Source organism: Physeter macrocephalus, chromosome 8 (genome assembly GCF_002837175.3).
Source record: "Physeter macrocephalus isolate SW-GA chromosome 8, ASM283717v5, whole genome shotgun sequence".
In the NCBI taxonomy this organism is placed as follows: Eukaryota; Metazoa; Chordata; class Mammalia; order Artiodactyla; family Physeteridae; genus Physeter; species Physeter macrocephalus.
The window spans coordinates 143,403,210-143,417,511 of NC_041221.1; the positions used below are offsets into that span (position 1 = coordinate 143,403,210).

General features: G+C 34.7%; 1 protein-coding gene across 1 annotated transcript in view; it reads left to right on the top strand.

Annotated features, from left to right (window-relative positions):
• Positions 1 to 14,302, top strand: part of SPINK5 (serine peptidase inhibitor Kazal type 5) — a 134,275-nt gene that overhangs the window by 71,688 nt on the left and 48,285 nt on the right. Inside the window, exons 7-11 of the mRNA XM_055086822.1 lie at positions 4,172 to 4,299; positions 6,056 to 6,119; positions 7,709 to 7,836; positions 9,274 to 9,340; positions 13,013 to 13,140. Coding sequence (XP_054942797.1) covers positions 4,172 to 4,299; positions 6,056 to 6,119; positions 7,709 to 7,836; positions 9,274 to 9,340; positions 13,013 to 13,140 — 515 coding nt within the window. The remainder of the gene's footprint in view (positions 1 to 4,171; positions 4,300 to 6,055; positions 6,120 to 7,708; positions 7,837 to 9,273; positions 9,341 to 13,012; positions 13,141 to 14,302) is intronic.

The window sequence follows — 14,302 nt, forward strand, 5'->3', positions numbered from 1 at the left end:
GTATGTTAACACATATATATGCAAAAAAAGAAATGAAACTGAGTTATTTGTAATGAGGTGGATAGACCTGGAGTCTGTCGTACAGAGTGAAGTGAGTCAGAAGGAGAAAAACAAATACTGTATGTTAACACATATATATGCAATCTAAGAAAAAAAAATGTCATGAAGAGACTAGGGGTAGGATAGTACAGGGAGATCAGCTCGGTGCTTTGTGACCACCTAGAGGGGTGGGATAGGGAGGGTGGGAGGGAGGGAGATGCAAGAGGGAAGAGATATGGGAACATATGTATATGTATAACTGATTCACTTTGTTTTAAATCAGAAACTAACACACCATTGTAAAACAGTTATACTCCAATAAAGATGTTAAAAAAAAAACACAGCATATGTAAATACAATCCTATCGATAATTATATTAAATGTATATGGTTTTAACATCCCAATCAAAAGGCTGAGACTATTATATGCTAAAAAAACCCCAACTATGTCTCCAGTACATACTCCTTAAATTTAATGTTTTAGAAAAATGTATTTTAAGTCTATTAGAAATGGGTCATTTTGGGGAGAGAATATCTCAGACCAATATATCAATTAGTTAATATACTTATTGATATGTTCAACTTTCCTCCTGCTTAGTACACCAGCGGAGGTATTTTCTACTTTTTTTGTAGCCATGTCTCCATTTTGGTTTTCAAATGCATTAGCATATGGATACTCACAATATGCTTTCATTGTATTATTTCTCAATGTTCAGTTATTTCCAATATCATTATATATATTTTTAAATTATCATCTTCTCTTTTCTTTTTTTATCAGTTTTACTAGAAAACTACATTAGCTTTTTAATTAATTTTCTCTGTAGTTTATGTTCTTTATGTCATTCATTCCTATTTGTTTGCTCTGCTGCTCATTTTACAGTGAATTGAGCAATACTTAGTCTTTAAATTTTAACTTTCTAAATTTCATGACAAGTGTATTTGAAGGTATCAGTGATCATCTATCTCAGATTTGTACTTGAAGTGTTTTCATTTGTCATTCTTTGCCAAATATTTCTTAATTTTCCTCCCTCCCAAATTTATTTAGTAATACATTATTTGATTTACAAATATGTGGTAATTTTTTTCCATTTTAAATGAACAATTTTATTGAATTTTGGTCAAAGAACATGGGCCATATGACACTGATCCTTTGGAATTTCCTAAGACTTTCTTTGTGGCCTTATAAATATTCTACTTTTATAAATGTTTTATATCTTCTGAAAAAATGTTTATTTTCTGTTTCTTGGATGTAGTTTTCTATTAAAATCTAATGACTTAAGCACCTTAATTGTTTCCTTTGATATATCAGCTTCTGAGAAGTGTGTGCTAAAAACTCTAACACCAGTTATTGATTTATTTAATTCTATTGGTTATCGTTTGACATATTTAGAGCCTGTATTATTGAATGTATGCTCATGATTATTATACCCTCTTGTTCTTTTCTTCCTTTTACTTTATGTAATGTCCTTCTTTGTTACTTATGATGCATTTGGGACTGAATTCTATATATTAATATTTTTGCTTCTGCTCTCTTCTTATTCACTTTTGCCTTGTATCTTTTCTTATCCTATTATAATATTTGTGTGCCTTTTAATTTTAATCTTTCTGTAGTAAATTTTTTTCTGCTAAAGTGAGTTAGAAAATATTGAAGCCAAGCTTCAGCCTCTGCCTCTCCTGGTAAGTGTCAGAAGAGGACAAAGGATAAGGCTCAGAGCTGAAGGTTGTAGAACCAATGTTAACTCCAGTTTGCTGCCACTTCACCATGTCAGAAATCCATCTGTAAGCTCTCAGAAATTGTCAGCATCAGGAAGAATTGTTCTCTGTAGGCTGTGACCCACCAGCCCTTGGGGCTTGGAGGAGGAGGAGGTGGAGTAGTAAAGGCTTATACCTGTTGTCATCACCTCCCACCTGGGCTTTTGAGCTGTCCATCACCCTGCCAACATCTGTGACCTAGTATGCTGCTGTTGATTTCACTGGTGAAGCGGGAGATGAGTGATGGCCCCAAGTTGATTGCTTGGATCCCTATCCCCATGCTTCTGCAATTTCTCCGGAAATGATTTTTGAGAGAAAATCAGCAGCTTTTCCTTATGCTCCTGCTTTTTCCTTATGCTCCAGCCACACTTCTCTTCTTTCTGCCCCTTAAACAGGAGAATCTAGTTCCTATCACAAATCTTTTGCGATTGCAGTTCTCCATGCCTGGAATGTTCTTTCCGCAAGTCTTTAATGCCCGGCTCCTCTTCATTAATGCCATCTCACCTCCAATGTTACCTTTGCAGAAAGATCTTTCTTGACACTATATTTAAAATAGCCCCTATTCTGGGTGCTATCATATCGTGCAGTTTATTTATTTTTTTATTTTATTTTATTTTATTTTTATTTTTATTTTTATTTTTTTTTTGTGGTATGCGGGCCTCCCCCTGCTGCGGCCTCTCCCGTTGCGGAGCACAGGCTCCGGACGCGCAGGCTCAGCGGCCATGGCTCACGGGCCCAGCCGCTCCGCGGCATGTGGGATCCTCCCAGACCGGGGCGCGAACCCGGTTCCCCTGCATCGGCAGGCGGACGCGCAACCACTGCGCCACCAGGGAAGCCCCTCGTGCAGTTTATTTTTAATAGCACTTGTTATAATTTAAAGTTTTTGTATTTACTGTCTATCTCTTCCCCTCAGAATGTAAATCCCTTAGAGTACGTATTCCTTTTCTCTTTTTTTGCTGTGTCAGGGTAACAGTCTAGTGGAATGCCTAGAGCCTAGTAAATGTGTAATGGGTTTTGAGGAATAAATGAACAACCAAGTGAATGGGGTAGCACATATGGCCATGACTTAACCTGTTTTCACTCTATTTTTAACTTCTTCCTAAATATATGACATGAAGAGTGGGGTATGTTTCATAGATTTTCTTTTCTAGTTTAAATTTTTTCCTTTTTAATTGCCTTCTAGGAGAGTTCCTCAGTGTAATCTTCTGGTTCAAAAATTTATTTTACATTTGTGTCTATCCTACTTTATTCTTGATATTGTGTGCCATACTAAGTCACAGGTCCATATCCTAAGTTTTCCAAATCTATAATTAAGACATTTTTGTTATGACAATAATGATATCAAAAAATTTGTTTTGCAATGTGATATCATATTCTTTGGTTTTAGATAGAAATTAAATTCACGTTAACTCTGAATCAGAATATCTAGCTTATGTCACAATAATGAGTTGCCAAATAATGTTTCATAACTATTTATTTCTTCTTCACCACAAGCCTGTAATGTGGATAGGGTGTGAATTCCCATTTTTCAGATAAGGAAAGTGAGAATCAAAGAGGTGAAGTGAGTGGGTGGTAGATCTGAGATTCCAGCACTAGTCATCAATTATTACCTAGTGCAGTTGTTTTTCTCACCAAACAGGTTTGTCCCTATGTATATGTCATATTATTAGAGCAGAGAGTTTCAGATTTCTCTCATCATCCCTAAAAGGTGTTTAGCTTTATTGGCTTGATTATCAGTAAAGAAAACATTTAAAAAACAACAGCAACAACAATAAATGGTCAGGATATGCTAGGCATTGTTCTAAGAACTATACATGTATTAATACATTTAAATCTCTTTATAATCCTGAGAAGTTGGTAATATTATATGCATTTTGCAAATGAGGACACTATAGCGCAGAGTGGTTAAGTAACCCAAATCACACAGCTAATAAGTGGCAGATTTAGAATTATGAACCCAGCAATCTGGCTCTTGATCATTACTCTAATCTATAATACTATAAACTTTATTGTAGCTTATAGTTTGCAGAGAGCTTTCATATCCATTGTCTACTGGACCTCATGACTACTCTATAGAGAAGGCAGGCAAGTTTTGATTGACATACAGTTTGCTAAGTTTCAAAGAGGTGACTTGGCCCACCTCACCCAGATAGCAGGTGTCTGAAATCTTACTGAAATCATTTTTTCTGAAATCTGATTATATGTTTCTGTTCTTGGACCATGCTTTATTATCCACGATTTTATTAGTTCACTGCAGTCTCCTTATTGTATTTTCCTTCTCCACTGAGTTATATTGTGGGCTTAAAATATTAATCTATTTATGCATCTAAGGAATATTTTATCTCTTATAGTTTGATGTTCCTTGATCATGTCTCTTGCAGTTGAATTGCAATGATTTCAAGAAAGGAGAAAGGGATGAGGATTTTATCTGTACCCTTGATATTGCAGCTGTTTGTGGCACAGATGGGAAAACATACAGTAATAGATGTGTACTGTGTGCTGAGAACGCGTGAGTATTCTCTGAAACAGGCTTTCCCCCTAAAGCATGTTCTCTGTATAATTATATGACATTTTTTTCTTACATCTTTAAGATAACAATCCATTTAGTGGGAGTCAGCCATCTATAAATTATTAGGATCACTTCTTTTACTATTCTTAAGAGAAAAAATATGTATGTAGTATAACACTATATTTTACAAGCACATTTGTGTGCAATTTATCAGATGGTTATCACTTTCTGTGAAGTAAGACATCTGATATATCTATATCTGTATACAAACACACACATACACATATATCTATTCATACATACATACACATTTATCTGTTATCTATCTCCTTTCTACCTATTTAGGAGTATATCCTTTTTCATAGAGAATTATTTAATTATAAAATTATATTTATTTATTAAATGCTCAGTAATTTATAATATTAGGGTAACTGGGACTTAATATTGAACTTCTTCCCATCTATTCAACATTCACCAAATGTAGCTAAAGCATCTCACTGCCCTATATTTTGTCCTCATTTGGTTCTTTCTCCACCCTCAGTGCTAGGTTTGGTTATTGACTGTTTTCAACCAACAAGATGGCATACCTGCTTTGCAGGTTCTGGCTTATGACCTCGGTCTTGATTTGGCTGCTCTTCAGTTTTTGCAAATATAAAAACCAATGTTTGAGAAGGCTAGTAAGAGATAATGATAAATATTCAGTCTTAAGGTTCTACAAGCTTTATCCTCCCTTATAATAAGTATCTTTACCAAACCACAACTGAATTAAATCACTCTGATCCCTCACATGACTGCATTTTCAGAAATACACTCTAAAACTATGTCTTCCACTTTCACCAAGGGTCAATATAAAGAAACAGAAAACAAAAAATAGGTAAAGAAATAACAATTTTTTATTACAAATGTATTTGTAACACTACTATGAACACACTGTACACTAGTTCTTACTATGTTTTATGTGGGGAATCCTGTGATAGCTTATTTAAGCCTCTAATTTCTGGTATATGACTTATTATTATACAATGAGAATCATCCTGCTCATTGTGTTTCTTTCTTAGTTCTGTCTGCTAGGAAACTCTGCAATAACACTGGAATTCAATTTTTATATTTTTCCTCAGCTGATCTCTTTTGGTATAACTTTTTTCTTATCACTTTTAACTAGTTTTTTTCTTTCTATTGTTTTTATTATATTTTTATTGTTATACAGATGTTATAGATCTTTTTAGAGAGTAAGAAGTGTATCATTTATGCTACTATGTTTTCAGATATGCTTTTAAAGTTCTATTAGACTGAACAATATTAATTAGGGCCTTACATACTTTCCACGAAAAACAAAATATTAGTTATCATAACCCAAATGAAGAATGGTATAATAGTATGCTGGATACTATAAACTTGAATTCGATTATTTAAAACAACATGATCATCAACAACAACAAAGTTCCTTGGGTGGCATCTAATAGCTAGTTACAAGATTTACATTTTCCCACTCTTCTGATACGGGTCCTCTCTGGAAACAGGAAAAAAAATCTGGAAATAACATTTACGAGTCTGAATCTTATCAGCTCTCCAACATGCTCTCCAAATTTCTTTGACTGTAATTTATAAACACAGACTTTCATTAGAAAAAGTAAAGAATGCAGTGTGACACCTATTTTCAAAAGCAAAGGAGAATCGCAATACATGAAGAAAAATTGCATTTGGTGAGAAAGTTCTATGATATTAAACTGCTGTGTCTACTAACTTTTAATTCCAGTAAAACCAGATCTCAAGTTGGCATAAGAAGCGAAGGAGAATGTAAGAACAGTAATCCAGAGCAGGTGAGGATGAGTGTCAGAGTTGGGGGGAACACTGGGGGGCTGACTTTGAAAAGAAAGAAGATGGTCTCCTCTTCCTTCTTTGATGGGGGTGTTTGGAAAGAATTCATTCTTGCTGCACCTGAAATGGAATACTGCTCATTTAGATGAAAAGCAACTGATAGTTCCCGAAACGGGAGCAGGTTACTTTGGTATTTAGACCTTTCATCTCTATTTCTGCTTTCTATGAAAACGAAGGAAGGAAGGAAGGGAGGGAGGGAAAGGAAACTACATGTGTTGTAGAAAGGGAACTACTTCAGTTACTTAACCTGAGTAGAAACCCCAGCACTGTCACTTGCAGTCAGGAGATTTTGGGCAGATTACTTAACTACACTTTACCAGTGTTTCCATATCTAAAAATGACAATTGGACTAACACCTTCTTTCTATGCTAAAATTCTGTGAGCCTGTGATAATAGGGGAAGTGAGTGAGGTTACCCCCATCAAGACATTTAGCACATTGTATTTTTCTCTTTAGATTTATTTAAACTATACTTTATTTTTTGTCTTTTTAATTGAAGTATAGTTGATTTACAATGTTGTGTTAATTTCTGCTGTACAGCAAAGTGATTCAGTTATATATATATATATACACACACATTCTTTTTTATATTCTTTTCCATTATGGTTTATCATAGGGTATTAGCACATTGTATTTTATTTTTTTTTAGCTGTATAGCATTATTTTTGTGAGAAAACGATAAATATATGTATATGTGTGTAAATATGCTTTTGCTTTTATATGCTTAGGGAAAAAAGGGAGATACCTAAAAAATCACAAATACATTTATCGCTGGAAAGTAGGATTACTCTAGGATAGTGGTTTTCAATGTTTTTTGTCTTAGGACTCATTTAAACCCTTAAAAATTATTGAGGACCCCAGGGAGCTTTGTTTATGTGAGTTATATCTATAGATATTTATTGTATCAGGAGTAAAAACTGAGAACTTTAAAAATGTGTTTATTTTTCATTTTAAATTACAATAAACCCATTACATGTTAACATAAATAACCTATTTATATAAAAAATCCACATTTTCCATAATTAAAAAAAAACAGGGAGAAGTTAACATTGTTTTACCTTTTGTAACTCTCTCTTTTATTGAAGTATAGTTGATTTATAATGTGCTAATTACTGCTGTACAGCAAAGTGATTCAGTTATATGCATTCTTTTTTTAAATATTCTTTTCCATTATGGTTTATCATAGGATATTGAATACAGTTCTCTGTAGCACGTTGTATTTTAAATGTCTCTTTGTATCACCCAGTAGATTGTGAGCAAGTTGAGGGCAAGGACTGTGTTCTACCTTCGTTCTAACACATCATAGGTTATCCACGTTTACTAATAAATGAATAAACAAGTAAACGAGTTCTATAGTTAACCATGTGAATTATACAGTACTTACTGACCTACTTTTACATGACTGGCATTGGCTCTAGGTAGCTAGTGTGCAGTAGGCAGAGGGGCACTGGGCTCTATAAAATTTCTGAAAATAGTGTTGTAAGCATTACCATCTGGATGGTAAATGTCAAGTTTCTTTCCCTGTTCTTCAGGATATATGTAGTGATTTTCGGCCTTATGTGAAGGATGGAAGACTTGGATGCACAGGGAAAAATGAACCAGTTCTTGGTCCTGATGGAAGGACACATGGCAATAAGTGTGTGATGTGTGCTGAGATACTGTAAGTATCCTCACCCCCAAGCTGGCCAGCAGGTGGACCTGATGAGAATGCACTTGGTTGCTGTTCTGAGAACCACTCCACAGAGAGATAAAGTCCTTTTCCTCAAGCATGTTATCCTTTGTCTTTATAAGGTGACATGGGCCTTGCTCCCAGAGTGGCTTCTTCTCTTTTTAATTCATATTATCTGATAACGTTTCTTAAAAGGAGTGGATAAAGCGGTTATGATAGTTATTTAATTTATTTAATTATAATGACTTGAAAATGCACAGTGTTTTATAAGGCATATTTCAAAATTTAAAAGGTGCTCTCTTGTGGAATAATCTGGGTCAGTCATTTGACATGCATTGCTTCCTTCAGGCATGTATAGATACTCTCACTGAAGATGACAGTCTAATTTAAAATAATGTCATGTGTCTGAATTTATTAGTTGTATAAAAGGTGGGACTTTATGAAAGGGAAGAACTGTTGGGTTAATCTTTCTCTCAGTGCCTGACACTGCTCTGAGCACTGAGACACAGATATGAGTAAGATCCAAAGAGTCTTTAATATTCTGGCTGCTAAAGCATAGATTCTCTAATCCGTTTGTCAGCAAGCCTTAAAGGGCTCTATTTATATCACTGGATTTTTAAAATCAGGAGAGAGAAAGATTTAACAGATTAAAGGACTTCATATCTGTCTTTGAAAATTATAGTATGCTGTGTGGAATTCAAGGGCATGTCCTCTCAGGTTTAAAAATAGTTATTATAACTGGTTTCCAGACAGGAAATCATCCTCATTTCCACTTTCTTATCTAGAAGGCATGCACTTTTAGTGCTCAAACCTGCCCTAATTCTATGATTCTGCGTTTCTTTTCATGTGCTAGCTAGAAAAGAGAATCTGACCTCCCTGACTCCTGGTTGGTTTCTTCCTTTGTAGAACTAAGATAGTCTTGTCTATCTCCAAGTTGAACTGCAGTTAGATAATAGATCTGAAAGGACTTAGAAGCTCAGTTCAATGTAGCTTTTATTGACAAGGGTGCTTTTATATGAAGGCAAATAAGTACTTTACAAGGTATAAAGAGCTATACATAAGGGTGTGGATGACAACATGTACTTCAAATGCTTAGTTTGGTTTCATCCTTGTCACAGCATTGTTTTATATCTCTTGGTTCTGCCTGTTAAAAGCAAGTTTTCCTGACAATCTTCTGTGTGTCAATCAAGGAGTCACACCCATCCAGTTTTACAGAACAAGGCTTCTAATTGATTGTCAGTGAGTCAGCTTCACAACCATTCTTATCTTTGGCAATTTTCTGGCTCAAACATTCAAGACAGGGCAAAGCTTGTCTCATCTAAGTGGGTGGGTTGAGCAAGTTGAGCAAAGGATATGCAAGTGCTTAGCACAGAACTGGACACTGAAGATATGATAAAGTCATAAACCGACCAACTATTTTCTTAACAGCTTAAAAGAAGCTGAAGAAAATGCCAAGCGAGAGCGTGAAACCAGAATTCGACAAAGTGCTGAAAAGGTAAATTTCTCATCAACACAATTTGATTCTTGTGAACATAAATATTAACAATTTATACTTGAACCTTTAAGGTAATTCAATAATGTCATTGTTCTTCATTATTACCTTGAACCTTTCTCCTTAATTTTAAAGTTCCCCAAGTTGAATTCCTAGTACAATATTCCTAGTATAATATTCCTAAGTATATTAATCACTAGATTCAAAGTAAAAATAGCATTTCCCACCTAAAGCTCAAAATACTCTGCTTGCTTAAAAAAAACGAGAATATAAGACAAAGTTTATGCAAATTAAATTCTGCTTAGTTTCCATCAGACTTCTCTTTGACTTAGTGTAAATTACTTTTGCTTTGAATAAATTAGTTAAAAAAGCAACATAATATAAATTTGACAGGAATAACTTGAAAATAATTCCAGAATCTTTTAAACAGTATATCCACTGGTGTATTTTATGTATATTCCCACTGATGCAAATTAGTTATTCATTTTTCCATTATGGTTATTATGTTCAGAGAGGCATGCATTTATAAAGGTCATGCTTCTGATTAAACAAAAGCCTCAAACAATTATTGATATTGTTGTTTTAAAATAACCTTAAAATTAAGGTTTTTCAAATTATTCGATGATTTAGTTTTTCAATCTAGTATAAAAAATTATTCCTTTCGTTAATTGAATACGCATTGTAGATAACACAGCCTGGATTTCTTAAATCACCAAGGTTATTAAACCCTACTTTCAATGAAAGTGATAGCAGCTACTTTGGTAATGAGTAGTCTTTTGTTGAAAAGTCAGAACACGTGAGTTTTAGTCCTGCTCTGGGTGTGTGAAACTGAGCAACTCATCTCTTCTGTCCGGGTCTCAATTTTCATTATTAGTAAAATAAGGAGGCTGGGTAAATGATCTCAATTTTACCCTCTTGTTGGATTCTGATTCTGTATCTTGCACCCTTTTGTGCTAATAAAAAGATACTATTTTTGTGGATTGTAGGGCATATGTTTTCCTAAGGGGAGACACAGGTGCAATTTTTTTTTTTTTTTTTTTTTTTTTGCGGTACGCGGGCCTCTCACTGTTGTGGCCTCTCCCGTTGCGGAGCACAGGCTCCGGACGCGCGGGCTCAGCGGCCACGGCTCACGGGCCCAGCTGCTCCGCGGCATGTGGGATCCTCCCGGACCAGGGCACGAACCCGTGTCCCCTGCATCAGCAGGCGGGCTCTCAACCACTGCGCCACCAGGGAAGCCCATAGGTGCAATTTTTGGTAGTTAAGAGCTGAACTTCCACTTCATAATGCCATTCGATGAAACAAATGTCCCACCCTAAATAGGGCATTCATTATTTAAATTAAGAAACACAGAGCATTCATAATTATCCATAATGTGTTCAACACTCACTGATATTTGAAAAGCAATTTTGTTGTGGTGGTTGTTAAATTTCAGTATAACACTTCGGGTCATCTTGTGATAGTCAACATTTTATTACTTCATAAACAGGGAGTTTCTTTTCCCTTGTCTTTCATCATGCCTCAGCTACTTTTCCTTCTTTTTGTCTGTGGCTGGGGTCATTGTTTTGGTGGGGTCATTGGACATGTTGAACAGGACTGCATTATTGTGATGGCTCAATATTTGCCCCATAATTAACCTGTCAGTGGGTTGATCACACAGCATTTCTTTAGAATCTCCTTGGATGAATCACAACTTATAAACTGAAATTATCATTGTTTCTTTTATGGGAACCATTGAGCATCAATTTTATTACCACACTGTGATTATCGGGTGACTATCTTCTGTGTCTGTATTCCTAGATTGTTACAACCAGGAAGTTCGGAACACACCCATTACTCCTCTAAAGACAAATATCTCCTCATTAGATTCTCTTTTAAAGTGCCCTAATGAAGTGAGTTATATATTTTTTTTAATCAGAGAATACTAGATCTAGAAAAGGTCCTAAAGAGCAGCTATTCTGAAAACCTCCTTTGTGTTGGTAGTGAGACTGAAGTCTCAAAGGTGATGTGACTTTGCTATGGTCTCCCAGTGAGTTAGAGCCACAGTTTAATTTCCCTTCTGACTCCAAACCACACTCTTTTTTAAAATAAATTTTTTAATTGATAATTGATATGCAATATCACATTAGTTTCAGGTGTACATCATAGTGATTTGATATATATATATATATATATATTTCAAAACAGTCACCAAAAGTCTAGATATCATTTGTCACCATACAAAGTTCTTATAATATTATTGACTATATTCCCTTTGCTGTACATTACATCTCCATGACTTATTTATTTTATAATGGGAAGTCTGTACCTCTTAATCCCCTTCACCTATTTCCCCCACCCCGCCCCACTCCCCTCCCCACTGGCAACCACCAGTTTGTTCTCTGTATCTATGAGTATGTTTTATTTGTTCCTTTGTTTTGTTTTTTTTAGATTTCACACATAAGGAAAGTCATACAGTAATTACCATTCTCTGTCTTATTTCACTTAGCATAATACCCTCTACAACCCATCCATACTGTCACAAATGGAAAGATTTCATTCTTTTTCATGACTGAATAATATTCCATCCATCCATACATATACGTTGTATATATGTATATATCACATTTTCTTTATCCATTCATCTACTGATGAACACTTAGGTTGTTCCACATCTTGGCTATTGTAAATAATACTGCAGTGAATAAACCATAGTCTTTATGCTCACGTTTTTTTTAGCTGAAATGGGAAGACGAAGGTCATACAGTTGAAAAAGGCCACAGAGAAGCATTTTTATAGATTATATTATAGTAATATATGCTATCAAGTAGTGTTTTGGTATAGTGTTTTAAAGTTTATATATATTTATCATATATAATTAAATATAACTATTTTGTATACACACCCCCACACACATATATATGGCCTTTATCAAATAGAATTTTCAAAACACAGAGAGAAACTTGAAAATACTGAATTCAAGCATCAATCAGGAAATTTGTGTGTATAAACCTCTTCTGAATTTTGGGAGGAAGTCACAACCTTTTTAGGTTTTCTAAATAAAGATTAGTCTTGATGGTCTGCATTTCTAAGTGGGTAATGAAGGAAAATTAGGTTCGCTCCTTCTGAGGTTTCCACCTGCAGTGTTAGAAATGAACATTGATAAAGGTGGCAGAGTATATAAAAATGATCCAGAGAAAACAAACAGAGTAAGCATAATGCTGTTGGATACCATCTTATTCCTTTTTCCTTGCAAACTAAGTAAATTGTTCTTGACTTGTTCCATATTAAGTAGCTCTTAAGTATCTCATCTTACAGATTCTATATTCTGCTCATTGGCAACACTTTTGTTTTGTCTTGGCTGCTGTGTTTTGTTATGTCTTTGTTGGAACCTCATGACAGATCTTTTATTTATTATCTTTTTCCATAGATTTGAAAGTTAACAAAAACTACCTATTTTTAGAAAGTATTTGCTCAGCCTTATTCTTTCCTAGGCTCTTTTACCTTTTAATAAATACACGACATAGTATATACAGGTACCAAGTAATTTGACAATGTAATTACTATTTCTCATTAATACGTTATGTGTGTTCACCAACACTTTCTAGATATGACATCCTTTGACTATAAATCCTTGATGCACATTTTCTAGATTAAAGAGTAGAAAAGTGCTAAATGTAATTACTTGTCTTTTTAAAGAATTTCTGCAAGGAATATGAAAACCAAGTGAGGAATGGAAGACTTTTTTGTACACGGGAGAGTGAGCCAGTCCGTGGCCCTGATGGCAGGATGCATGGCAACAAATGTGCCCTGTGTGCTGAAATTTTGTAAGTATAGATGTGGTTTCTTTGGAGTTACTCAAAAGGTGAAGTGGAGATTGACTAAAATGATGAATAAGAACAATGTTCATGGGAAGATTTGTTGTTGAGAATTTTTGAGCAGTTTTATGTCCTCTACAAATCATAATACCACCTAATAAGTAGGATCTAATGCTATATATTTTTTTAATACAAATGGATTCTAATTTCCAGTAGGATGACTGGATTACAAAATACTTATTAACATTTTCTCCCATGACCTTTGTAAGCCTTTTTATGAGCTAGTCATAGTACAGAATGAGGGTTGAAAGCAGGCACTAGGACGTTGATTCTTTTCCTTCAGTCATTACCCCATTGTGGTAGAATAGATGGGATGCCCACAAAAAAAATCCATGTTCATATGTGAACTGGGTTAACTCTATCTTTTCATCTTGGACATCTGACCCTGAGGGAAGAGCAAATCCCACAACATATAAATTATGGCTCAGGAAAGGTCTCATCACATTTTCTGTCAGATCCTTGAACTCTATGAGCTCTTTCTTACACTTTCCGACTGCCAGTTCTTGTTTTGGCCAGCTAATGTCTCGTCTATGGTTTGCATTTCAAGATTATCCTTCCTTGGATGAGATCTCCTAAAATCTCTAATTAAATTCAATCTTTATAACACTTAATAATTTTATTTTATAATAATCATCATAGTTGGTATTTGTATAATTATTTCTAGTAATATTTGTTGACTTTCTTCTCTACTGGTCTGTAAGTTCTAAGAAGATAGGGTATGTGTTTATATTGTAAACTACTGTACTATATGCCCAGGGTGCTGTCCAATGCTTGCCAAAAAATAATTACAAACCAAATGTTGAATAAATAAGTGAATGAATGAATGTATGGACAAAGATCCCTGCTCTCAAGAAGCTTAGGGGTAATAGCAAAAATAATCCTCGGATGTACACACACACACACACACACACACACACACATTGCAAGACAGAATGAAAACTATCCTATAAGAGAAGAATATCCAAGTATGAAAACACACTGAAAGATGTAGAACTCATTTCCACTTTGAGGTATGGGATGTCTTCTTTTTTTTTTTTTTTAACATCTTTATTGGAGTATAATTGCTTTACAATGGTGTGTTAGTTTCTGCTTTACAACGAAGTGAATCAGT